The 26,358-nt window shown below is 34.8% G+C and overlaps 1 protein-coding gene across 2 annotated transcripts in view; it reads right to left on the reverse strand.

Annotated features, from left to right (window-relative positions):
- Positions 1-1,877, reverse strand: part of LOC121734671 (fasciclin-2) — a 134,796-nt gene extending 132,919 nt beyond the window's left edge. For both annotated transcript variants that reach the window (XM_042125269.1, XM_042125270.1), the window contains exon 1: positions 1,482-1,877. In XM_042125269.1, the coding sequence (XP_041981203.1) occupies positions 1,482-1,545 (64 nt within the window). In that variant the 5' untranslated portion in view covers positions 1,546-1,877. The remainder of the gene's footprint in view (positions 1-1,481) is intronic.
- Positions 1,878-26,358: the final 24,481 nt, after the last annotated feature.

The raw sequence follows: 26,358 nt of genomic DNA on the forward strand, positions 1-26,358 counted from the left end.
TATTTAGTAGAGCAACCTAAATCGATTGCACTTTTCAATCGATTGTTTGATTAGTTCAAAGAAAACAACGCATCAGTGCGCTCTGACAATGTAGAGTTATTTATTGTTTCAAGCAGTTTTCTTCACCTGTATTAACGGAGTTAACGGTGTTTTTAACAGAAAATAAAACGTTACGCTAAAAGCGTGGTACTTGGCGGTACTGTTTAAATGTAGAGGCCAGAGGCACACTGAATGTAGAGTAGGCGATTTAGTTTGATCCTAGATAAAAACCTTTGTTGTTATAATACAATATTATGCGGTTAAAAATTCTTAATTAAACACGATTCTTATTGTATTTTGACATTATTACATTTTCAGGAAACTTATAAAAGGCTTGACAAAAGATTAGCCTAATAATAATATTATGCTGTGCAAAATTATTTCTGTTTGATTTTCAAAGACATTTATAGATTAGAATATTTTTGTTTTTAAAACAGAAGAAAAAGAAAATAATATTTTTAATCATGGAGTACTTTGGCGGTACGGCTGTGGTTCCAACATTCAACATTTATGGAAATCTTGAGATTTTTGATCAGATATTATTTCCTTTTCTTTCTCAAAGTGACGGAAGCTTAACTTCTCCTTGATTAAAGGTCAATGATTTTTGAAGAACAATGACTTTTTAATTGATGACTCTGAATTTCTGAACACAATAAGTCATTCAGACATACAATTTGAATAAATTCATTTGAATCAACGATATGGGAAAATGCAAAATCTTACTTTACAACAATACATTATTAAACTTTTCATTTTTATAAATAATATGTAAGAAATACACTTAAAATGTAAGTTTGTCTTTTGTCTCTTCGTCTACTTAACGAAGTTAAATAAGTTAACGGTTTATTATTATAATAATTTATAGGAAAACATTTAATTTATTTAATAATATAATTTTTAAGCTTGTAATAAAAAAAATGTAAACTGTAACTTATATTTTTTTATTACAGGCTTAAAAATTATATTATTAAGTAAACTGTATCTTAAAATAAGTTGTGCCTTATAATATTTTATTTGGTCGTAATATTTTAATTGTAAACATTAATTATATTATTTATTTGCTAAAAAGATGTAAGCTAGCAAATATTCATGAAAAATAAAGAGTAGTACATCTACAATACCTATTTCTAATAAGAAAACTCTCCTGCGTGCTGATAATGATTAATAATATCCTTATCGTATGTCACAGCTGTTGATTATCTGATGTTTTATTTTACAAGTCTCTACCTTGATTGTGAATCATTCTCACGGCTATCGTATAAATTCTAACCTATAACGTTCTATGTGACTCTACAAAACATCATTAAAACTCTACCATAACTTAATTTTTATCAAATAAACTTCAAATACAATGTATTAAATGATTAATTAAATGTTAATCCTTTGTTTTAACACAACATAAACTGTAACAAAGTTCGGTTAAAAGTTTAAAACTAAATTACCTGTTACAACGAACAAAACCGCCAACGCCGTCACACCTGTCGCACCCACTCGGTAGAGCCTCATTTTGTCTCTTTTCAACGCGTCACAACAGTCTAAAAACCAAAACAAACTAAAGTCTAGTTGTTTGATATTTTACAAACAATTAGCACTGTTTCTTACACTATCACTTAAATCAAGATAAGTTCACAAATTGCACAAGCGTCTCAAACTTTTAGACAAAAAAAGTTTTCATATCGCTAGCTCGATATAGTTCTTCATGGTCCATGTGAGTGATAAATGATAATATAAAAGAATGTGATAGAAAAACTTGTTTCGTGAGGTCGTTTGGGTCGCGACGAGAGGCGATATACGTCCGCTCAGTCCGACCGCGGTAGAGCACTGAGGCGACGCGGGCGACACGGCGCTCTGACGGCGGTTTGGGGAACTAACGCTTGGAGTACGTTGGCTCTACATTCGAGTAAACCGGTTATAAGGATTCAGCGATTAGGTGGATAAGAATTTTATAGTGACTCTCTTTTATAGTAACCTACATAAGGTTGATCGAAGTGTATACTGTTTTTTTTTTTAGATTTAAAAAGTAACTCAACATGAAATGTATATAGTATATACTTCTAGATGTTCCACGTGGCTTCGCCCGTATAATTTAGGAATTTCACGGAAACTGTACATTTTTCCATAAAAAAAGCCTATGTCCCTCCACGTGGTCTATTCTTCATGTGTGCCAAATAACATAAAAATTGCTCCAGTAGATCTAAAGATTATTAAGCAATTTCAAATTACGTTTTAAGTTTTTTCCACATTTTCCTCTATTATATTATTCTTCGCTCCTTAGTCTTAGCGTGATAACATATAGCCTTTAGCCTTCCTCGATAATTAGGCTATATAACACTGAAAGAATTTTTCAAATCGGACCAGTTATAGTTCCTGGGATTAGCACATACAAACAAACAAACTAACAAACTCTTTCGCTTTATAATATTAGTATAGATGATATTTTATGAACTATAGAGTTATTTTATTTGTAGAGACTAGAGGCACAAGTAGTACTAACGAAAATATACAATTTTGTTTTATATTATTAATAGTACTACCTCTTATAAATAATAATATAATTATGTATAACTTTATATTTAATTTTAGAATAATTCCTAATTTATAAGTTGAATATTTTTGTTTATTAATTTACATTAGTTATTCACTATGCCTATCTCATCTTACCACAACATGTTTATGACGAAAATATGGGATATACATAATATGTATAAGGGAATAATGATGGTATGTGGCAGTAATTCCCTACTCAGCCAAGTTTTGTCACAGTGGGAGGTGGCGCCAGAGCCAATTTAGCTGGCTTCGATAGAGCTACCCGGCTGCTTTGGGTCGGATTGCAATTAGGACAAATATTCCTACCATATACTTTATACATATAATATTCTGTTTCCTACACTCTATAATATTATATATTATACTAATATAATATTATATACTCTATAATATTGTATTTCTGTTACAATAGTGTGACTTTATATTTTGTAGAGTTTACTCTATAATATAAAATGCTATTTTTATGAAAGGTTCTTATGACGTTTGTATTAATACGAGCTTTTGCCCACGGCTTCGCCCGCGCTAAGAAGTATTATTATACACAAACTTTCATCCCCTATTTTAACCCCTTGGAGGTAGAATTGATCAAAACCCTTTCTTAGAATAAGAATAAGAATAAGAATAAGAATACATTTATTTTGTCAACACACAACATACACAAAACAGAAGAAAAAATAATAATAAAGAGAAAAGCCCTAAGCTACATTTGTATATATTATGTGATGTCAAAATTGGCCCCAGCTCAGCTATACGCAGCAAGCAAGCCCGCTGCACTGGTATTCTGCAAGGGCCAAAGAGTGACTCCACCACATAATAGACAGGGTAAACAACACTTATGACTAAGTGCTTAGCGGATGCCTACGTCATATCATCTACCTGCATGCCAAATTTCAGCCCGATCGGTCCAGTGGTTTGGGCTGTGCGTTGATAGATCACCATGTCAGTCAGTCACCTTTGAGTTTTATGTGTATAGATTAGTGTCCAAATGAGTTAAACAAGATGATGACTAGATGATGCCCGCAACTCCGTTGCGTCAAAATTAAATTATCGCGCGGGAACCGTTCATTTTTTCGGCATAAAAAGTATCATAATATGTCCTTTCCCTGGATTCAAAGCATCTCCATACCAAACAGCAAAATCGGTTCAGCCATTTGGGCGTAAAGAGGTAACAGACAGACAGACACACTTTCGTATTTATAATATTAGTAAGGGAGGCAACGCCTCCGTGGTCTAGTGGTATAGAGCGCGGCTCTTGACACGGAGGTCGTGGGTTCGATTCCTGCGTTGGAAACATGTTATTTCCAAGTTTGGTTAGGACGATGCAGGCTGATCTCCTGATTGTCTGACAAGTAAGATGATCCATGCGTCGGATGGGCATGTAAAAAGTCGGTCCTGCGCCTAATCTCTCGCCGGTCGTGTCGGTCTTCCGTCCCACTGGGTTATGAGAGTAAAGGAATAGAGAGTGCTCTTGTGCACTACGCACACACTTGGGCAATATAAAATTACTCCTGCGTAGCTGGCCTGGTTTCAATGAAACCGGCCACCGTCACGGAAACCGGTTTGGGAGCTATTATTATTATTACTATGGATAGTGTGGATGTAGAGCGACCATGAAAGAAAGTAGAGTCAGTTGTGTCCTTGAAATAAAACTCGTTCAACAAACGTACACGCTCCCTTACCTTGCGTGCGTCGTGATAAGCGCTGCATTTTGATTGAACTTGAACTTCAAGTTATCTGAAATCACGCAAATGTTTACGTAAACCCGACTTTGATGATCTACATTTTTTTTCATGAAATAAGGGGGCAAACGAGCAAACGGGTCACCTGATGGAAAGCAACTTCCGTCGCCCATGGACACTCGCAGCATCAGAAGAGCTGCAGGTGCGTTGCTGGCCTTTTAAGTGGGAATAGGGTAAAAGGGTAGGGTAAGGAAGGAAATAGGAGTGGGTAGTTAAGGGAAAAGGGTAGGGGAGTGGGCCTCCGGTAAACTCACTCACTCGGCGAAACACAAGCGCTGTTTCACGCCGGTATTCTGTGAGCCTGTAGTATTTCTCCGGTCGAGCCGGCCCATTCGAGCCGAAGCATGGCTCTCCCACATCATAGTATAATTATCTGTATAATTATTTTTATAAAATATTAATAGATGACACCCGCAACCGGGTTATCGCGCGGGAACCGTAGAGATTTCCGACACAAAAAGTATCCTATATCCTTTCCCAGAACTCTAATCTCCGTACCCAGCAAAATCGGTTCGGAGGTTTGCTCGTGAAGAGGTAACAGACAGACAGACACTTTCACATTTATAATATTAGTATGGATTATGGTTTCTCCAGCAAAATTCTAAACGAAATACATACATGTGCTGTGTCAACATTTCTAAGGATCCCTCTACTCTCAGCCAGCTTTACTTAAAAACTTGGCCTCGAAACAGAAACTTGGCGTTCTCACAGGAAATCTTAACTCCGCCAGATCTCTTAGCACAGGACTTCCCAATCAGGGAGGCACGGCACCCTAGGGGGGGTCAAGGGGCCAAAATTATTTTTTTTGTCAGGGTGACCTAGGGCTCCCAAACCAAACTGCGATCGCATCGTATCGCAATGTCATTTTTAGTATGAGTTTTGTTGCAGATTTTCGCGATGCGGTGCGAATTCGCAGTTTTATGTGGAGCCCTAATCAATGACTGATAGCTGTATCAGAGCAGATTAAGTTCTAATTTTCCATGAGTACTTTAAAACATATTATGTGTCACTTGACGTACTTATGAAAATTGCTCATCGAATGACGGGAGGGTAAGAAAATAATAATTATAATTTGGGGGGTCGCCATGAAAAAAGTTTGAGAAACCCTGTTTAAGCATCTCCTGTATCGAGTTCACCGGTAATTTATACAGAAGTAAATATTATATCGACTTCCTAAGCTTAGGCAAGTTAAACTAAGTTTGAAGTGATCTCAAACTTTGCGGTGTAAATTAAACTGTAAATTATTCAAACACGTCCAAATAAGTACTAAATAGTTATAATAGTTTGAATTTTTGGACCGTGATGAGTAAATCGTGAAATCTCCTAGAGCAATATTAAATTAAATAATGTTTGTTTCGGCCATATTCGGTCCATATAAGTAATTTTCATGGAAATCAACCAATTTAATTACATAATGGATAAATAGAATATTAATACTATGGAGTGGAAGAGTAATAATAAAAAATAACTGTATTGCACCATTTTTAGGCCGTACCCAAAGAGTAAAAACGGGGAGTACTCTGGCGGGGGTTAAAAAATTGTAATATTATTAAAAACTAGAAAAAATAATGTATGGAACGTATTACTCATACTTTAATAATTATAATATAAATACATACTTAATAATATTATTTGAGTGACCTACTGGCAATTCTAATATTTTTAAACCTAGTAAATTATAATATTATTATTACAATAACTAATTCACAATTACAAGTTACACCTAAGAAGTTATTTTATAATAAAACCTGTGATTTTATTTGATAGAAAAAAAATTACCTACTTTAGTTTTATTTCAATGTTTTTAAACAAAAGAAGTACGAAGAATCTTATGTTAGTTTTAAAATACTTTATTTTAATATTATTGGCCAAATATTGATTTATTTTCTATTATTTTTACTAATTATTTGAAGTTTTAATTTGTCTTGAGCCTTGACCGATCTCAATAAATATTTTCATACAAAGTAATTATTTTGTTTTTTATTCTAATCTACAACTTTTTTGCTGGCCCTACGGATATAAACCCGAAAGTCATAAAAAATAATTACTTGGGTCCAATCGCTAGATGAAAATATGTTAAAAATTCATATCTAGTCATTGGACCCAATGGGTCCAATTTTTTTGGGTCCAATAGCCCGAGTACTCAAAACGGGGGACCCTACTGAGACTTCGATGTCTGTCCGTCTGTCCGTCCGCGTTTGTCTGTCTCCAGCCTGTATCTCAATAACCGCTATAGCTACACTTCTGAAATTCTGTCAGATTGTGTGAATTTTTCACAAAGCCCTTTGTTATATTACGTGTACTTTAATATGTAATCATAATATAAAAATAAAATAAAAATTTAAGGGGGCTCTCATACAAAAAACACTATAATTGCTCTATAACGGTACGGAACCCTTCGTGCGCGAGTCCGACTCGCACTTGGCCGACTATTTATTTTACATCCTAAAGAGTGGACAATATGAGAAATATTATATTTTAATCCCTTAAAGTTTATTGGTATATTATTGCTTCACAATAATTTGATTTAGGCCATCATTGTCTGCTTTAATAGAAGAATTGCACACTCTATGCACATGTCTAATGTAAGAACACAACATAATATAACTGTTCTATAACCCTAAAAACTGCATTCTCTGATTTTGAAAATGTTTCAAAAAATTTTTTTAAACCTGTGGAGTGGATTCTTCACGGACATAATTAAATCATAATTTAATATTTTATCCGCAGCTTGTATTAAACGAGTATATTATTTACCAATATTTCATAATATTCTCTTCAATATAAATTAATTATAATTTAATATTGCGTGGTAAAATAATGAAGTTTTGTTACAAATTACAGCACACTGTTTAGCGCAAACAACGCGTGGTTCACTGTAGCTGTTAATTGTATTAATTCCTGATGCAGTCCGCATTGTGAATACACCTCAATTACATTAAACTATATTGCTATATACCAGTTATTCCCAAAGTGAGCTGGACCCCCAGGAGTCCACGGGAGACTTCACGGGGGTCTACATTGTGTGTGAAAAAAACTGGGGGTCCACAATCGTTAGCTGGGAGTACATAAAAAATATTTTGTTACTGTAGTAGATAACTACATTTTTTTCTAGACTTTTTCAGATTATAATTATTAGCTGCCTATATTGGTACCTATCTTACGTAATATTATGTGAAGAAGCTTAAAAACTTCAAAAAACTACTTGTATGAAACAAGTAGTTTTTTGAAGTTTTTAAGAATTCATATTTTTTTAGGAGATTTAAGAATTATTTAGTTCTTTTGAGCAAACAATGGAACAAATTTTAACAAAAAATTGTGCATCTAACAAAAAAGTTATTATATGTGGTGATTTTAAAATTAATTTATTAGATTTAAACTCCACTACTGTTAGATTCACATCTTTATTCAAATCATATAACCTTTTTAGTTTGTTTCATGAACCTACAAGAGTCTGTGAGACTACTGCTACTTGTATTGACAATATATTTACAAATATTGTTCCAGATAAAAAATACATAATTAATTATTTAAGTTCTGATCACTGTAGACAAATAGCTTCCTTTAATATCAAATGTGATAGTAATGCAAAGAAAAATCTTGTGTATAATCCTGTGACCACAAAACGTATTGAGCAATTTAGAAGTAAATTAAAATTAAATATTGAGTTATTCAAGAGAGAGGATAGGTCACATAGCTCTGATGAAGCTTTCAAAAAATTGTTTAAGGTAATAAGAACTCAATTTAATACAATATTTACTTCTAAAACGGTTAGAAACGGCATTAAAAAAAGTAAATTTATTGAATGGGCAACTAGACGAATTAAGATAAGTAGGCAAAAATTATATGAATTGTATGATGAAAGGTCTTGCAACACTAGTGAAGCATTTAAATTATATGTTAAAAACTATTCTTAAACCTTCAGAAAAGTTTGTAAAGCAGCTAAGGCTCCTTTACAAAATATATAAAAAATAAAATTAAAAATGCTAAAAATAAAATTAAAACTACATGGAAGGTTATATCTGATGAGACTGGAAACGTCACCTGTCGTGACACAGATTTTGAACTATATTTTGATAAGAAAAAGATTTCTAATAATCTAGAAGTTGCGACGGTCTTTGAAAAATTCTTTGCTGACATTCCGGTCTCAACTACCAAAAATCTAAATTCCTCACCAGAAGCTGCTGAAAAGCTACTCAGAGACAATGTAAAGGAATGTGATGTCAATTTTAAGTTCAGGGAAATTAACCCCAGAGACATTGTTGATACATTTAAATTGCTGAATGTCAAAAATACTACTGATCTCTGGGGAATGTCTACAAAAATTATTAAATCTGTAATTGACATCATAGCTCCTCATCTTGCAATGATTTTCAATGACTGCATAAATAGTGGTGTTTTTCCTGACTTAATGAAGCACAGTAAGATTGTACCATTATTTAAAGCGGGAATTAAATCTGATCCAACAAATTATAGGCCTCTATCGATTTTACCAACTCTTAGTAACATTTTTGAAAAAATAATTTTAAAACAATTATCGGTACATTTTAATTCAAACAATTTATTACATGACAATCAATACGGATTTACTAAGGGTCGATCCACAACGGATGCTGGTATAGGTCTTCTTTGTAGTATATTTCAAGCTTGGGAGGAGTCGCAGGACGCTCTAGGTGTCTTTTGCGACCTCTCCAAAGCCTTCGATTGTGTGGATCATGCTACATTGATCAGGAAATTGCACCACTATGGCATAAAGGACTCAGCTCTTAGCCTGTTGACTTCTTACCTTATAAACAGGACTCAAAGGGTTGAAGTAAACGGTAACAGGTCCAATGGAACCAAAATAGAATTAGGTGTCCCACAGGGATCTATTTTAAGCCCATTTCTTTTTCTCATCTATATAAATGACTTACCTTACCTTGTTAACGAAAATGATAATGAGATAGTACTTTTTGCTGATGACACTTCACTTATTTTTAAAGTGAAGCGACAACAGTCAAATTACGACAAGGTAAACAGTGCTCTCTCAAAAATAGTACATTGGTTTAATGCTAATAACTTACTTTTAAATTCCAGTAAAACTAAATGTGTAAAGTTCACTTTGCCCAATGTTAGGCAAGTCCAAACCAATGTACTATTGAATGATGAGAAGATGAATTTGGTAGACACTACTGTATTCTTAGGTATAACACTTGATAGTAAATTACAGTGGTGTCCTCATATTGTTAATCTTGCAGGTAGGCTCAGTTCTGCGGCATATGCAGTCAGAAAAATCAGAGAAATTTCTGATGAAGACACGGCACGATTAGTATATTTTAGTTATTTTCATAGTAGAATGGCATATGGAATCCTTTTATGGGGAAACGCTGCCGATATTGATACAATATTTGTGCTGCAGAAGCGAGCCATACGCTCTATTTATAAAATGTCTTCTTTTGAATCTCTGAGAGATAAATTTAAAGAAATTGGTATTCTAACTGTTGCTTCTCAATACATTTTGGATAATGTAATATATGTGAGAAAAAATATAAGTAAATTTAAAGCTAAAAGTGACATTCATAGTAGGAACACCAGAAATAAGCACAAGCTGGATTTGCCGATGATCAGACTTAGCAAAGTTAGTAAATCGTTTAAAGGTCAATGTATACGCCTGTACAATAAAATCCCAGAAAACGTTCAAAATCTTTCGATTAATAAATTTAAAAAAGTAGTCAAAGAACGTTTGTGTGCCAAAGCCTATTATAAGGTCAATGATTTCATAAACGATGGCACATCTTGGGAGTAGGATGGCTCCTTGCAAGGCTACTTCTACATTATTATATTATGACTTACAATTATGTATGGATGTTGACATTGTATAATTTTAAGTTACAATTGTAAATTTTATTTTAAAAAGATTAATTTTTTTCTCACTTTTTTGGTAAAAAGTGGGACCCCGTGCGAGTTTCTTACGCCGGTTCTTTTCGCCGGGATAGTTCCCGAACCGGTGGTAGGCACCATTAGCATCAACGTTCTCAAAGTATTTGTTACAAATCTATTCGGAAATAAAACAATTTTTATTTTATTTTTATAGTATTGTAGCTTTGAGTTCACCAGATTCAGCAAAATTTTGAAAGTGGTCTATAAATCAAAAGAGTTTGGGAACCTCTGCAGTATGCTAATGCATTACAGGAGTTAAATTCTAATAAAATAGATACAATGGTCATAATTTTGGTATTTGTAGCATTTCTATTCATTTTGTTGCCATCACTGATGAAGCCACATTTACCACAGCAGAATACCGATTTATGATTATAACCAGAAGAATTAAAAATGCATATGACTGTAGGGACAACATAGCAGAGTTCCCATATCACAAATATGCGAGGTGTAACAGAACTAAGTGATAATATAATTTAGGGTGGGTTCACTTTGAAAGTAGCAGCGCTGAAAGAGCAAATATTTTTTGTGATTTACCTATATGGGCAAGCGCCCCCGCGTCTTTAATTTTTCCATACAAAGGTGAAAAAAAATATTTTATTATAATTAGTTTGCACGCCAGTGTGCATCTGTCGAGCGAACGACAACAAGGCCCCACAGAACACCAGGGATCGCGGTGTAAGTACTATACCGCGATCATCACCTGAGTGGGGTCCTTTTCGGCAGCATTCGCGTTACACTACATTGTGTTTTGTACCCAGATAGATATTGAAAATGTTTATTATACTCGTAATGTCCGTCTGATTGTTTTTTTTTTCTTTGTTTTTTGTTTTGCTATGTTCTGTTTGATTTTTTATTTCATTTACTTCTACGAATAATAAAAACTATTTACTTACTTATTTTTTTCCCTTGCGTAATCTTTATTGTAATGTGGTGTAATGTGTGTACATGTTGAATAAATGTTTATTATTATTATTATTATTAAAAAAAGGTCAGGTATAACAGTGCTGCAACTTTCACACTAACTATTCAAGGGACATACACACTCTAAAATATTATCACTTAGTTTTGTTACACTCTGTATAACCGGCTTTAAAAATAAAATTGATTCTCGTTGTCTGCCTGGAAGGAATTTTTATGCTGATATAATAAATAAATAAAATTATATAATAGTTAGAGTGGTTCAAGAGTTAACATTCAAAAGCAAACAACGTTTGTCGGGTTGACGAGCTAGCTAGTTTATATGGATTAAATTCATATGCCAAATGCGTACTATAATACGATACGATATTAAAGATGCACGATGCAATTGCAAATGTAGATTGCACGACGCGACGCCACAGCTAGTCGCGTCTACGTCACGAATCACGATGCGGTGTAAGGGTAGCATTCCGATCTTCGCAGAACGCGACCGCAACCAACAAAATTCAAATAAAATGCCACTTAATGAAGTAGGTTATATGTTTTATTTTGGTCTACCCCACTACAAAGTAGCGGCTGCTGCGGTCACAAGACCAATGTCGGTAGAAAATAAACCTATAGCCTATGTCAGGGATGGCAAACCAATGGCACGCGTGCCACCAGTGGCACGTGACATAATTTGGAGCACGCTAATGGTCATAAAACTAGTATTGAAATAATTATTTTACTAACAATGACGGTAATTGATCCACCTCTGCATAGTGAGCAGTGAGCCTGTGAGCACCAAATTAGGCAAATTATGCTATACGTACCGTATCACAAAAAAATTTAATGGCATGTTTATGCCTTCTTCAGAAAGATATTGATACCTTTACGTATCAACGTGAAGAAATCTTTCATTATGTCATGAGAGTAACATTGATTTTTTGTCGGTCGCGCGTGCCGCATGGATCAAAAAGTCACCTTAAGCTTACAAGTGCTAACTTTTTAACATGATCGAATCCGCCGTAACTCACCAACTTTTAATGGTAGACATCAAAACTTCTGGAGTTCTCGAAGTAAAATAGGTAAGCTTTTTTAAACTCAAGCAGTAAATTATTTTATTACTTTCCCGTTTAATTAAAACATTGTTATCAAAGTAAACGAGGAATTCGGATACTAAAACATCATTATGTTTTATGTCTGTGAATTTTGTGATAATAAGGCCAAAGCTAAGAAATAAGATGCTTTATTAATTAATTATTATTAACATCTTAATAATAAAATGTATGGGATTTAATATATAAAGCACTTAGCAATTATTCTTTAATTTATTATCAAAAAGAAAAGAAAAACAGACGTATCTGAAAAAATATATTTTATGGGGATTGCTCGCTTTACGGCCTCGTTGACTCCACTAATAAATAACAATTAAAGTACTTATAATTACTTACTCATTTTTACAAAAACTAAGAGCCCCCGTAGACTACAGACTTTTAGTCGGCAGATAGTTTGACCAAATTGGGGTTTCAGTACATTTATTATCGGCCGATACAAATCGTTTAGCGTGCGCACCTTCATACATGAAGATGTATGAAGGTGCGCACGCTAAACGATTTGTACTGAGTACGAAGGTACTGATTAAGCCTTCGTTTAAACTATCGACCGACTAAGTCTGCAGTCTGCGGGAGCTCTTAGTATTACTAGTACATGATCTCTACAACTGATAGAGACGTTATAGTTAAATAATAATAATCTATTGTTGTCTGATAAGTTACTAAAGTCGCTAGACAGACCTTTCTGACAAATACAGAAGGCAAAAAGGGGTATACATACGTTAAATTAAAAATAATGAGCATTTAGTGAGCACAGGGCATGGTTAATGAAGCGTGTGATGACGTCACAAATCGTTAACCCTCGACTCCGGAGCTGAGTAATGAGCAATTGCTAATTAACGCGGCCGTTAGATCGTGTGACTCACATATTGTCTGTCAAGAAATACTGTGTCGTAGACATTCGTAGACGACAATATACGAGGATTTATCCATATCCGTACTTCCATACTAATATTATAAATGCGAAAGTGTGTCTGTCTGTCTGTTACCTCTTCACGCTCAAATCGCTGAAATGATTTTTCTGAAAGACATGGAGATGTCGCAGTCGACTGGTTAAAAAAGCAATTTAATCAAACAACGCCATCACACGTCTAGCTTTTTAATTGAATATTTAAGTCGCTCAAAACTTTTAACACTACAGCTGATTCAAAAGCCGTCGTTTGATTGAATTAGTTCAGCGCTCACCACTATTTAAACCAGTTGGCTGCGACTGAGATACTTTGAGTCCCGTTATGCTGCTACTAGCAAGAAACCGTCATATCTTCCCTGTCGAGCTACAAATAAAAATTGTTTCTAACTTCTACACTTATTCAGCTTGCTCCAATCACTAGTTAGTGTCCTTCATATAAAGTGAGGCAATACTCGTGTGTCGTTTCGAATGATTGCTAAAATTACAGTATATTGATTTCTATTGCCAATTCGCTGCAGTCGCAAGGCTATTTCAATCTGCCATAGAATATGATACAGCAAACAATTATTGACATTACGACAGATGAAGTTACTTTTCGCTATCTGTTCCTAAGCGTGGATCTTTATTTGAAACAATGCAGTCGAGTTTCATGCGGCCCATTTAAACAGAAAGATTGATTCAAGAGGAAGGTTTGTGTATATAATATACTTAACAAACATTGATATAATAATTATTAATTTGGGTATCACCATTGCAACTGATTATATTGCCCTGCTAAGCGCAAAAGAGGTATCTAAAAAAACGAAAATTTGATTTTTCTGGCATCGGATAACTTAAAGAAATACGCATCCAACGAACTAAGTAGATGCTCCGGACAAATGCATAGAGGCAACTTTTTATTTCTTGAATTTATAGAATATTATATGTGGGAGAGACATGCTTCGGCACGAATGGGCCGGCTCGACCGGAGAAATACCACGTTCTCACAGAAAACCGGCGTGAAACAGCACTTGCGCTGTGTTTCGCCGAGTGAGTGAGTTTACCGGAGGCCAAATCCCCTACCCTATTCCCTTCCCTACCCTTCCCTATTCCCTTCCCTTCCCATCCCTACCCTCCCCTATTACCCTATTCCCTCTTAAAGGCCGGCAACGCACCTGCAGCTCTTTTGATGCTGCGAGTGTCCATGGGCGACGGAAAAAGTTGTTTTCCTTCAGGTGACCCGTTTGCTCGTTTGCCCCCTTATTTCGTAAAAAAAAAACCGTAAGATACTGAAAGTACTTTTAAAGTTTAATTTCGAAAAATATACTTCTTCACCTTCCCAATGAAAAATTGTACTTCTTAAGTTTACTCAACATTGTTGTCATTAGCCGTTGACGTAAATACTGAACCCAAAAATGTTTGAAAGTAGGATTACGTTGTATCATCGTGTATCGCCTATGCCCTATCGGTAGTTTGCAAAAGGTAATCCCTAAGGGCTTATGACCAACCCTTTTCACCTGATAAACCTTTCCTGAAAATCCGAGCAAAAATGTTGCCCAAACCTTTTCCGTTCACTCTCTAATAATTGACACAGGATTCCGCAAATTTTTCACGTGATTATAAAACGATAAAAAAAAACATGTTTTTAAATTATACTTAAAATGTCGTGTCGCGGTGTTTGTTGTCGATCTGCTCCGAAACGGCTGGACCGATTTTGACAGAAGTTTGCGTGCATAACGAGTAGATCTAAGAATAATTAGACACTATATAAGTTTCGCCTAAAGGTATAACATTCAAAAAACAAAGTTTGCCGGGTCAGCTATAGTATAAGCAAAATTACCACCTGTAACTTTGACTTAGTCATTAAAGACGTGATGTCGTTGACCCAAAAACTATGTCAAACTCTGGAACACTTGAGTTCGACTTCATTTTTGTGTCAATTTCTAGAACCATCCAATCACATGGTAGACCTGGTCCATATTTAAAAGATCACCTTAGCGATAGTATTGGATCCAGCGAGCCGTGGCTAATCCGTCGGGACGTGAGATGGGGTGAAAATATCCCCCACCGTCACCATGACGACCCAAATGAACATTCGAATTTGTAATGTTATTCCTGAAACCTTATATTCCAATTAATATTTTTAGATTTCTGGAGGCGGTTGCGAAAATAATTTGAGAGGAAAATATTTAATTAAAATTAAAGGAAAGAAGCAATTTATTTATTTCTGAGTATTTTTTTATCTATAGAAGTTAGGACTTGACACAATTTACCACTAAATCTGTCTGAACAAATTGGACATAAATCATTGAAAAAGTAAAATTCATAAAAAATTTACTTGACACACATTGACACACATGACGGTACGGAACCCATCATGCGCGAGTCCAACTCGCACTTGTCCGATTATTTTTTATGCTCTTTTTGATCGGTCAATTAACGAAATTGAAGTGCAACAGGCATAGTATTGCTAAATAGAGCGATTACGTATGGGGAGTTTTAATTCTATTTGTTCAGTCAAAACAAGGGGTTTCCCCTTCTCAATTAATTTACTTCGATATCCGAGGGGTTAAATTTTTCGATTTCCATTTTCCACTGAAAATAGCTATTTTGCGGTATACGAGTTAAATTGGGGTCAAACGGAAAGCAATTAGCTTATATAAGTATTTATTTTGAACCCCTTGAGGTATCGGACCTCTTTCAAAGAAAAATAAACGTTTCTTTTTGGGGTTCGCACCAAGGGAGTTTGTTCGCGGCGTTATATTTGAGGGTCATTTCGATTTACGTAGAAAGGTTTTGAACACAGAAATAAATCAAGATAGAACGGCTAAGCGCGTGGAGTACGCGTGTTTCAATCTTGCTCTGTCGTGCAAGATTCGTTGAACGTTCATTCAGTCAGCGGCCTATAGATGCTGGCGGGAAAGATTCCGAATTATTCCCGTCGAATACTTCGGAAGTATTCCGAAATATTCCGAAACTTTGGGAATATTTCAACTGTCAAAAATAACGAGGAAAATTGCGCTTGGAAGTTGTAAACTATTTATCTTTAGTTGTGTATCTAAGAATATGTGATGCCGGTTACTAACATTATTAGCCAAGCGGCGAGAAACGGCTTTTTTGGCTTATTATCATTACTAGCGATAAATAGCAGCTGGTTACTTTTCTTTGATAATACCTAATCATATAAGTTCGTTTATTTTTTATGGTTTTTATTCTGATTTACTTACAATAGGATATATAGGATATAAGTAATAAGTAGGTAAGTAGAGATTAATCTATCCCATTCGCCATTACTAATTTATGATAAAACTAGATGACGCCCGCAACTCCGTTGCGCCAAAATTCGTTTATCGCGCCGGAACCGTAAATTTTTCCGTGATAAAAAACTATCCTATGTCCTTTCTCGGAACTCAAAGTATTTCCATGTCAATTTTCAGCCAAATCGGTTCAGCGGTTCGAGCGTGAAGAGGTAACAGACAGACAGGCAAACAGACGCACTTTCGCATTTATAATATTAAACCTAGAAGTAGGTATAGATAAACAATTTATGTTTTACTTAAGTACGTAATGTGCCACTGAACAAATAATTCACTCAACCACCACAAACTGTGGTTTGTGGTGGTTGAGTGACACACGTATATTTCCATTGAATTATTCCGGCGAAATATTCGACGGAAACATTCGAATGCGGGGTACGAATCTTTCCGCGGGGTGAGGGAAAACTTCTCCGGGGAGCATCTCCCTTCCGCGCCGCCGTCGCCCGCTCGCACGACTCGCTCGCCCGTACGAGCGGGCGACGGCGGTGCGGAAGGGAGATGCTCCCCAGAGAAGTTTTCCCTCACCCCGCGGAAAGATTCGTACCCCGCAATCGAATGTTTCCGTCGAATATTTCGCCGTGGCAGTCGGCGCGCGCGAAGCGGTGATAGCGGCCGGCGAGCGACGCTCTATGCGCGGCGGCGGTCGATGATTGATGCAATATACGATTTTTCAGCATAAATAAAAATTCATATTTTTTTTTAAATTCATTTTGAATAATTCATTTCCCAGAAGTATTCCGGAATTATTCGGAATTTTTCAGAAGTTTTGCAACTATATAATCTAATCGCTGACTCAGCGCGCATGTCTCGACTTGATTACACCGGAGTGGTTGTGCAAAAATGCCTCATTGTGCAGTGTCTAATTGTAAAAACAGAAGTACGAAAATGAATCGGTGAAAATGAGGTATTTCTTGCCACGGGTAAGTTATCTGGGAGCACGGCAGTGCTCCAGCCAAGCTTTTTAGCAAAGGCACGGCCGTAGCATACTTTTCTCGAAGCAGTTCGCGGCTTTTTCACACCTTCTTTATCTTCGATGTTACAAAGCTAGGGATTTAGAATTTCGGTCACTAGGAGCAAGTATTACAACTAGCTTAACCTCCAAATTACATAACATTTCGATAAATAGTTTAATAGTTACGGATGATCAAAGTTACTACATTTTGTCACTCACTGACTGACAGATCATCAAAATTCTAAGGTACTTCTAGCAGACTTAGAACCTTGAAATTTGGCAAAAAGGTTGGTCGTTATCCACAATGAATGGAAAAATTATGAAACTGGCCAAGTGCGAGTCGGACTGGTGTACATAGGGTTCCGTACCGTAAATTTGTATGGGAGCCTTAAATCACAAGTTTATGTACTTTTTATTACTTATTATTGAAGTTGAAATACAATTAAGTATTTTCTGAAATTTTCAAAAACCTTACTTCTACCATTATGGATATAGAGCAAAAAAGGGCAAAAAAAACGTGTTTGTTGTATGAGACCCCTGATTAATCATTTATTTTATTTTAGTTGGACTATTAGCTTTTATAGCGACAACAAAAGTACATATTTTGTAAAAAATTAAAATATCTAGCTATTGCGGTTCTCGAGATCTAGCCTCGTGACACACGGACGGACGACAGACAGACAGCGAAGTCTAGACTCATTAGGAATAGGCTCCCGTTTTCATCCTTTGTGCAAGGAAACCTAAAAACTGAAAAGTATAACTTTATTAAATAAAAGAAAAGATTTTTATGTTTGTGGCTTTGCAAGAGCATTAAAAATGAGTTTCGACTTCATAATAATTATTTTACGTACAAAAGGAAAAATAGTGTTAACAAAGTTAACAATGAAACTATGATAGTTAAATTCGATTAAAATATAAATGAAATCAGAATTGCGAATTACGATGTACACTCCATACTCGCTCGAGCCTCGATAGATGGTGTAGCACTCCCTTTATATCGCGGTATCGCTTGTTTGCGGAGTATAATTAATTAATTAGTACGTTTTAAAAAAATCCGGGATAGGTCGTAACTCGTAATACTCAATCGAAAGTAAAGTCAGTGCACGAATAACCTCCTGAAAGTTCAAAAGTTGTTGGGCTATCGTCATTGAATTTGTACTTCGTAGAAGTACCTACCTGTTATTATCAATTAATTTTACGACCTAGAATATATACCTAGAGATAGAGAATGGGTGCTAAGCTAAGTACAGAAAAGTTTTAACGTGACCTGAAAAGAAAAGAAACCTTAAAAAAGAAATGAAATCCCACCAAAACAACCAGCGTTGCGAACTGTGCTTCGCAACATGTGCTGAGTAGGCGCCGATTTGGTAAGACTTGTATTTGAAATGTTATTGATTATTTGTATTGTACATATTTTACTGTTTTACCAAATAAAGTTTCTTTCTTTCTTTCTTTCTTTCTTTCTTCTAAATGTAAAAAGGAGTTGTTACACACTGTATACGCTTTTGACTAGTACAAAAGCCACTTGGCAATTTATTAGTTGTATGATATTTTCAGACTTCAGTTACAACTTTGAAATAGTATACAGGGAAGGCTTAAATTGTTAGTTTAAATTGCCCAGTGGATATAAACGCAGGTCTCTGTGTATTGAATGTAACAATAAATTGATTGATTCAGTGTCGACGGACTAGTTCCATTCCAATACACCCAAATCCGTTCCCAAAATTCTGATTTCAGTGCACAAACATAGACGTAAAATGCTCAGGGTGAAACAAAACACAGTGATAATACGTAGGGTGTTTTTTTATGAAATAAGGGGGGCAAACGAGCAAACGGGTCACCTGATGGAAAGCAACTTCCGTCGCCCATGGACACTCGCAGCATCAGAAGAGCTGCAGGTGCGTTGCCGGCCTTTTAAGAGGGAATAGGGTTATAGGGGAGGGTAGGAAAGGAAATAGGGTAGGGGATTGGGCCTCAGGTAAACTCACTCACTCGGCGAAACACGCTGTTTCACGCCAGTTTTCTGCGAGAACGTGGTATTTCTCCGGTCGAGCCGGCCCATTCGGGCCAAAGCATGGCTCTCCCACGTAAAAACGTGGGTGTGTATGAGTCTTCACCGAGAATGAACTAAGACATACAAACACACTCTCGTATTTATAAGATTAGTATGTATAACTTGAATGCCGATATGCCTACTTAATAAACTTGATCTATTTGTTATATGAGCAGTCCCCAAAAGTAAATAAACCTGTTTGTTAAGTTAATCCTCATGGAACATGGGCCGTGGAAAGTATTTGACGTCATCAATAGCTTATTAGTTGGAGTCCAATGACGTACCAACATAAGCCTTGAACCATAGACAGAGGCATCATAGCTCTACCATGAGTTTAAAGCTATAGTATTTATCGGTACTCGATACCGACTACCGTAAATTTTTTGTATGGGAAATTTTACAGCGCCTCTAGTGGTTACTTGCGGAACTAAAATCGCCATACTAAATATTTACATAGTCGGTATCGAGTATCGATAAATACTATAGCTTTAAACTCATGGTAGAGCTACAGGAAGAGATTGCCAGCAGGTTCAGCGTTTTGTAATTTGGTGGGTGGGTGGGTTTAATATATATATATATATATATATATATATATATATATATATATATATATATATATATATATATATATATATATATATATATATATATATATATATATATATATATATATATATATATATATATATATATATATATATATATATATATATATATATATATATTACTATAACCTACACTATTACCTTTCAAAGCATTATGTAAATTTACTAGCGACCCGCCCGGCTTCGCATCGATTATAAAATATATAGCCAATGAAAAAATGTTTAAAATCGATTCAGCAGTTTTGACTTGTATTCACTACCCCTGACCCGCACATTGGTCAGTACCACCGCAAAAGCTACTTCCCGCAATTTTTTAAATCTGTTATATCTTCGAAAATATTCATTTAAATCATATGCTGTAAAGGGCCATATAGATCTACATTGAATCAACTATGTATACAGTACTTGGTGGGCATTTTCAAAAAAATGTGTACCCCTGGTTTTTACCTTGTCCCTTGACTTCGCTACAGATTATTTGTAAAAAATTACATACTAACATTTTGTAATTTTAATGTAGGAGCAAAAACAAGTTTTCTTTTATTAAAATACATTCACGTTTGTATAAAATTGTATTTAGTATGAGATTTATAAGGGTTTTTAAGTACCGAAACCTATTAAATTCACCTGTCCCCTTCCCAGAAGTTGTAACAAAATCTTTAATAACTATTTTTTTTCTTAAAGTAAGTTACTTAAAAAACATATGTTAGATTCCTAAATACTTAATGTATCAATTGAATGTCTTGTTATTGAAAAGTCTAACATAATTTAACTACAAATTAATTAAAATTATAATCATGAAAAAACAACCCGGCCGGAATGTTCGGTTTAGTGACCGTTTTTTTTAGTTTTATAAACATACTACAAAAAGATTTTCGGCACTAAATGATAGCACTATATTTCATTGTACATCGAGAAACTTCAATTTGAATTTAGTAGTTAAAAATCTGCTACAAGACGCGGACGCAGGTTGGATGGTTCTTCAGGAACGGTTTATTTGTTCAGATAAGTGACCATATTTTGTAAGCATTATTATACTTTCTCCAACTGTTTTTACTGTTGACACGTTGCAAAATTAGCTTAGTATTTAGTAAAAAAAATGAAATTGTGATAACTATTATCGGTTATTTACAAACACTTTAAAAGTAAAAGAAAGTAATATTACGTGACTTCCGACTTGTGACTTTTCGTATGGTCACATATAATGGAACGGACAAGTCACAACAGGCGGAAAGCATAAGGCTTAGTTCACATTTTAAATAAATTATTTTTTTATTCACAGATTTTATTAAGAAAATTGGTGATTTTTAAACTGGTACGATTAACGTACAAATATATTTTTTATTACTTATGTGTTAAGGTGACGCCGCGTTAAAGTAAAAAACCGTTTTGGATATGTTTTAGATTGCTAGTTTTCTTTGCATCTAGACATCGGATTATATGCATTGCATACTTGCATATGCAAATGCATATTATAATGTCACTTTTTAGGCGATAGTGCATATTTTGGCAATTTTGCATATTTCGGTAGTTTAACTTCTATGGGCATTAAGATGGCAATCGGAAAATGTTGGTAGACAATTATTATTGGCGTATAATAAATAAATAAAAACTAAAAAGGCTTTATTTCAAGAAATTAAAAATTTTGATTTTATGAAATTATAAAAATTGGCGCTTTTATTAATGTCACTACCGGAAAAGTCTTAAAAATAATAATAAATTTTAATATTAAGTTACTTTTGATTGATTGATTAAATACTGACAATGAACTTTAATTTCTTAGCTTTAGTCATTGCTGAGAAAAATCGATATCGCTACAGCCAAATTATAAAGGCGTCGACTTTACTTAACAATAACAAATATACTATTTAAAATTTAAGTACCTAAAAGTTTTTTTTTTTTTTAATAATTTTGATTTTATTTCCACTACTTTTCTATCAGTAAAGTTGAAAATCATTTTGTGTCGTTGATATTTGCAGATTTATAATAACTAGACATCAGATTATATGCATTTGCATACTTGCATATGCAAATGCATATAATGTCACTTTTTAGGCGATAGTGCATATTATGGCAATTTTTCGTTGATAGTGCATATTTCGGTAGTTTAACTTCCATGGGCATTAAGATTGCAATCGGAAAATGTTGGTAGGAAATTATTATTGGCGTATAATAAATAAATAAAAAGTCTTTATTTCAAGAAATTAAAAATCCTGGATTTTATGAAATTATAAAAATTGGCGCTTTTATTAATGTCACTACCGGAAAAGTCTTCAAAAAAATAATAAATTTTAATATTAAGTGACTTTTGATTGTGCATATTTTGTGCATATTTCGACCATTTTTCGTGCATATTTGCATGGATATTTCGGCACTTTGATCGTGCATATAATCCGATGTCATTAATAACTTAGGAATTCGTAGACATGTGAACACATCTTTATGATTATGAGATGTTCGTCCCTCTAATTAATGAAGTTAAATCTATGAAATCAAAGAATTTTTTACTTTTATAAGTAGTGCAACAATAAAAATGTTTAAATAAAAGGTTTTTGTGTTATAAAAACTTCTTTATATATGTTAAATATTACTTACTCATGTAAAAAAATGAAAAATAACCTAGTGGATAGGTCACATAGTCACACTATGGATTAAAAATAATTGCTACTCTTGTTGATCCTTGAAATTATCAAATTTTTTTTTAATAAACAATTAAATATGCATTTCATTAGATTAAATTAACGAAGAAATCCATTTATTGCTGTATTTTTTTGTATTAAATTATATTTTACATTTAGTCGCACAACGGAATCTGTTTCGTCGAAAATTCGATTTTGTTTCAATAATATCAGAATAATATAACGTTTTCAGCGTTCTTTTTAACTTATTCCATTAGTTCAATATTTTTCCTTGTATATGACATTCAAATAAAGGTAAATAAATGACCTTAAAAAATATAGACATATTTTTGCAAGGGTACACGTTTTTTTGAAAATGCCCTGGTACATTATCAAAATAATCTACCAAGTATTTATTACAGATTTATCAAAATAAATCTCGTATGGTTCAGCCTGCGTTTGCAATGTAAGCGGAAAAAAAATGTAATTATTTACGACATCTTATTAGAAACCCCAACAATAAAAGTATTTCTCCACTATTTAATTAATGTTATTATACCTATAACCTTCTTCTTGAATCACTCTATCTATTAAAGAAAACCGCATCAAAATCCGTTGCGTAGTTTTAAAGATTACAGAGAACAAAGGAACATGAGGGAAAAAAAGCGACTTTGTTTTATAGAAATTTTATTTTATTCTTCGAGTTTTATTTTTTATATTTTTTAATGACGTTAGTTTAGATCGTTTTCAATAATGTAAAATTCAGAAAAAATAAGGTAGTCGCTATTAAGTACTCTATCTTTCGTCCCTCGCAATTTCTAAAATTTTCACTATCTAGCTATCGTGGTTCTGACACATCCTATTGACTGTAGACGGACGGACGAACAGACAGCAGAGTCTTATTATGAGGGTCTCGTTTTTATCCTTTGAGTACGGAACCCTAAAATATTTAAAATGTTGTGTCCAATCCATACTAATATTATAAATGCGAATGTGTGTCTGTCTGTCTGTCCGTCTGTCTGTCTGTCTGTCTGTCTGTCTGTCTGTCTGTCTGTCTGTTACCTCTTCACGCTCAAACCGCTGAACCGATTTTGCTCAAATTTGGCATGGAGATACTTTGAGTCCTGGGAAAGGACATAGGATACTTTTTATCCCGGAAAAATGAACAATTTCCGCACGATAAACGAATTTTGGCGCAACGGAGTTGCGGGCATCATCTAGTCACTTATAAAATCTATGATAAACATCGATTAAGCCCATGGCCTATCAAATGTATTAGACTCGGATCATACACAACTTAAACCTCTTATACATATCGCTTTGATCCTATTATCCCGACTTCACGACTCGAGAACGTCTTGTCACGAGTTCAACGCCCCATCTCCACAAAGAAACAAAATGGTGGGGGTGTTCTGTAATAAATCAACAGTACGTCATATTCCCTCGCATTTTCCACGTCATAACCCAGCTCTAATACAGCACACCCTCGGTAGGAGGTACTCAATTACTTGTGTGCACTGATAGCTTAGCGAATTTGTGTTTGCGGGTTTTTCATCTGGCTAAAGTTTACAATTTCTTTGTAAGTTCTGAAATAATTGATAGTTTAAAAATTAAAAACTGAATTATATAATGCGGCGCATTTATGTAGGTTGGTATTTTCAATTCCAATTCAACTTTTATGTTCACTTAAGTATAGGACGTACTACGTAGGTATTCGAAAGTAAACCACACATAAGTTAAGATAGAAGTCGGTTAAAAATTATTAAAAAGTTGTTTAGTTATACGTGGGAGAGCCATGCTTCGGCACGAATGGGCCGGCTCGACCGGATAAATACCACGTTCTCACAGAAAACCGACGTGAAACAGCGCTTGCGCTGTGTTTCGCCGAGTGAGTGAGTTTACCGGAGGCCCAATCCCCTAACCCCTACCCTATTCCCTTCCCTACCCTCAACTTTTCCCTTCCCTTCCCTTCCCTACCTTCCCCTATTACCATATTCCCTCTTAAAAGGCCGGCAACGCACTTGCAGCTCTTCTGATGCTGCGAGTGTCCATGGGCGACGGAAGTTGCTTTCCATCAGGTGACCCGTTTGCTCGTTTGCCCCCTTATTTCATAAAAAAAAAAAAAGTTAATATACTTAACTCAAGAAAAAGTTAGCTTTTAAGTATAATAGTATAATAATTTATAGCCAGTTCACAAACCTTAGTCACAATAGACCATAAAGTTAATATACCTAGCGGAAGGTATATTAACTTTATGCAATAGACATAACCTTAGTAATTTGGTTGGGCTATGTCAAACCCAGTCGACTGCTCGCGACATTAACTTGACATAAAAGATAAAAGGCCCATGTTGGATGCGAGTAGCAGGAGATCGGTCATCTTGGCGTTCATTGAGAGAGGCCTATGTCCAGCAGTGGACGACTATAGGCTGATATGGTGATGATGATAAAAAGATAAAACGATCAAATATAATGTATCCGTTCCGCTATTTGCCTATAAGTTTTCTGATAGTCCCTATATTAGCAGAAATAACTAGTACCACAATTCCCAATTTTCCGATCAAGCGACCCGAAAGTTCTAGAAAGAAGCATTCAATTGAAAAAACTCCAATAAGAGGGCCGAGGATGCGACGTTTAACTATCATCGCCCGATTTCCAATTCACGACTCGTCCGTGGTCTATTATTCGCGATTCATTTCGTGACGACGAAGCCCATGACTTATTCAAATCACCCTCACTATTCACAAGGCTTTAAATTATTTCAAATACTTAGTATAGACTATAGAGTTTCTACTTGATGTCATTTTTATTCTTGATGTATGTACCTACTAACTACTAATTGATCCACTCAAGCTAATTTTTTGGCTGCAATAAAATAATCATGTTTGTTGGACCAAGAAGTTGGCCAAAAATCAATTCTCGGTTGGACACAGGGGCTCGCAAAGCGAACTAGGTGTCGTTTGTTTGTTTGTGTTTGTTATTTCTGAAAACCCTAGATTGTAGAAGTTTCTCAATGTTTTCTCAGCTTTTTACATAGGCTTAAAAGTAGTAAAATACGAATCGACCATAACATCAAATAACGTTTCTTCTTTCTTTTCATCTTCACCTAATAAACAGAATGTAGCTTCGTAGAATTTCGTAGCGGTCTCTATACAACGGCGTAACATTGATTTTGCTTGTTAAAAATTTCCAGGCGTTCTAATGTATCAAAATCCATCTGGTATAAATACCGCGCTGGTAAAAGAGCAAAGTAGTTTCATAATAAACATATAACAGCCCATAATAAAACTAACAATATAAATCAGTAACAGGAACACTACACGTCTGAGACTAAGCCGGAGGCTTCTCGGGAAATTGGAGTGGCGACTGGCGACCTTGTGGACGGTACACCGACTTAAGGGTCTATTGGGTATTGAATTCTGCTACAATATTGAATATCCTAGCACATAATTGGTTTTGAAAGCTGCATAATGCATCTAGAAATGGATAAACTAACTGTTAGCACTGTAGGAGTTCACACTACAAAAAATCTGGTATTTTCAAATAGAAATCCAAGGTGTAAAAATGACTGCCAAACGATTTGGTAATTTGTTTGATAGTGTGCGCGTTGTAGTGTGTGTAATGTTTTATTTATTCGAATTATATATTATGATAAAAGCATAATTTTAA

The sequence above is a fragment of the Aricia agestis genome, chromosome 16 (genome assembly GCF_905147365.1).
Source record: "Aricia agestis chromosome 16, ilAriAges1.1, whole genome shotgun sequence".
Taxonomy (NCBI): domain Eukaryota; kingdom Metazoa; phylum Arthropoda; class Insecta; order Lepidoptera; family Lycaenidae; genus Aricia; species Aricia agestis.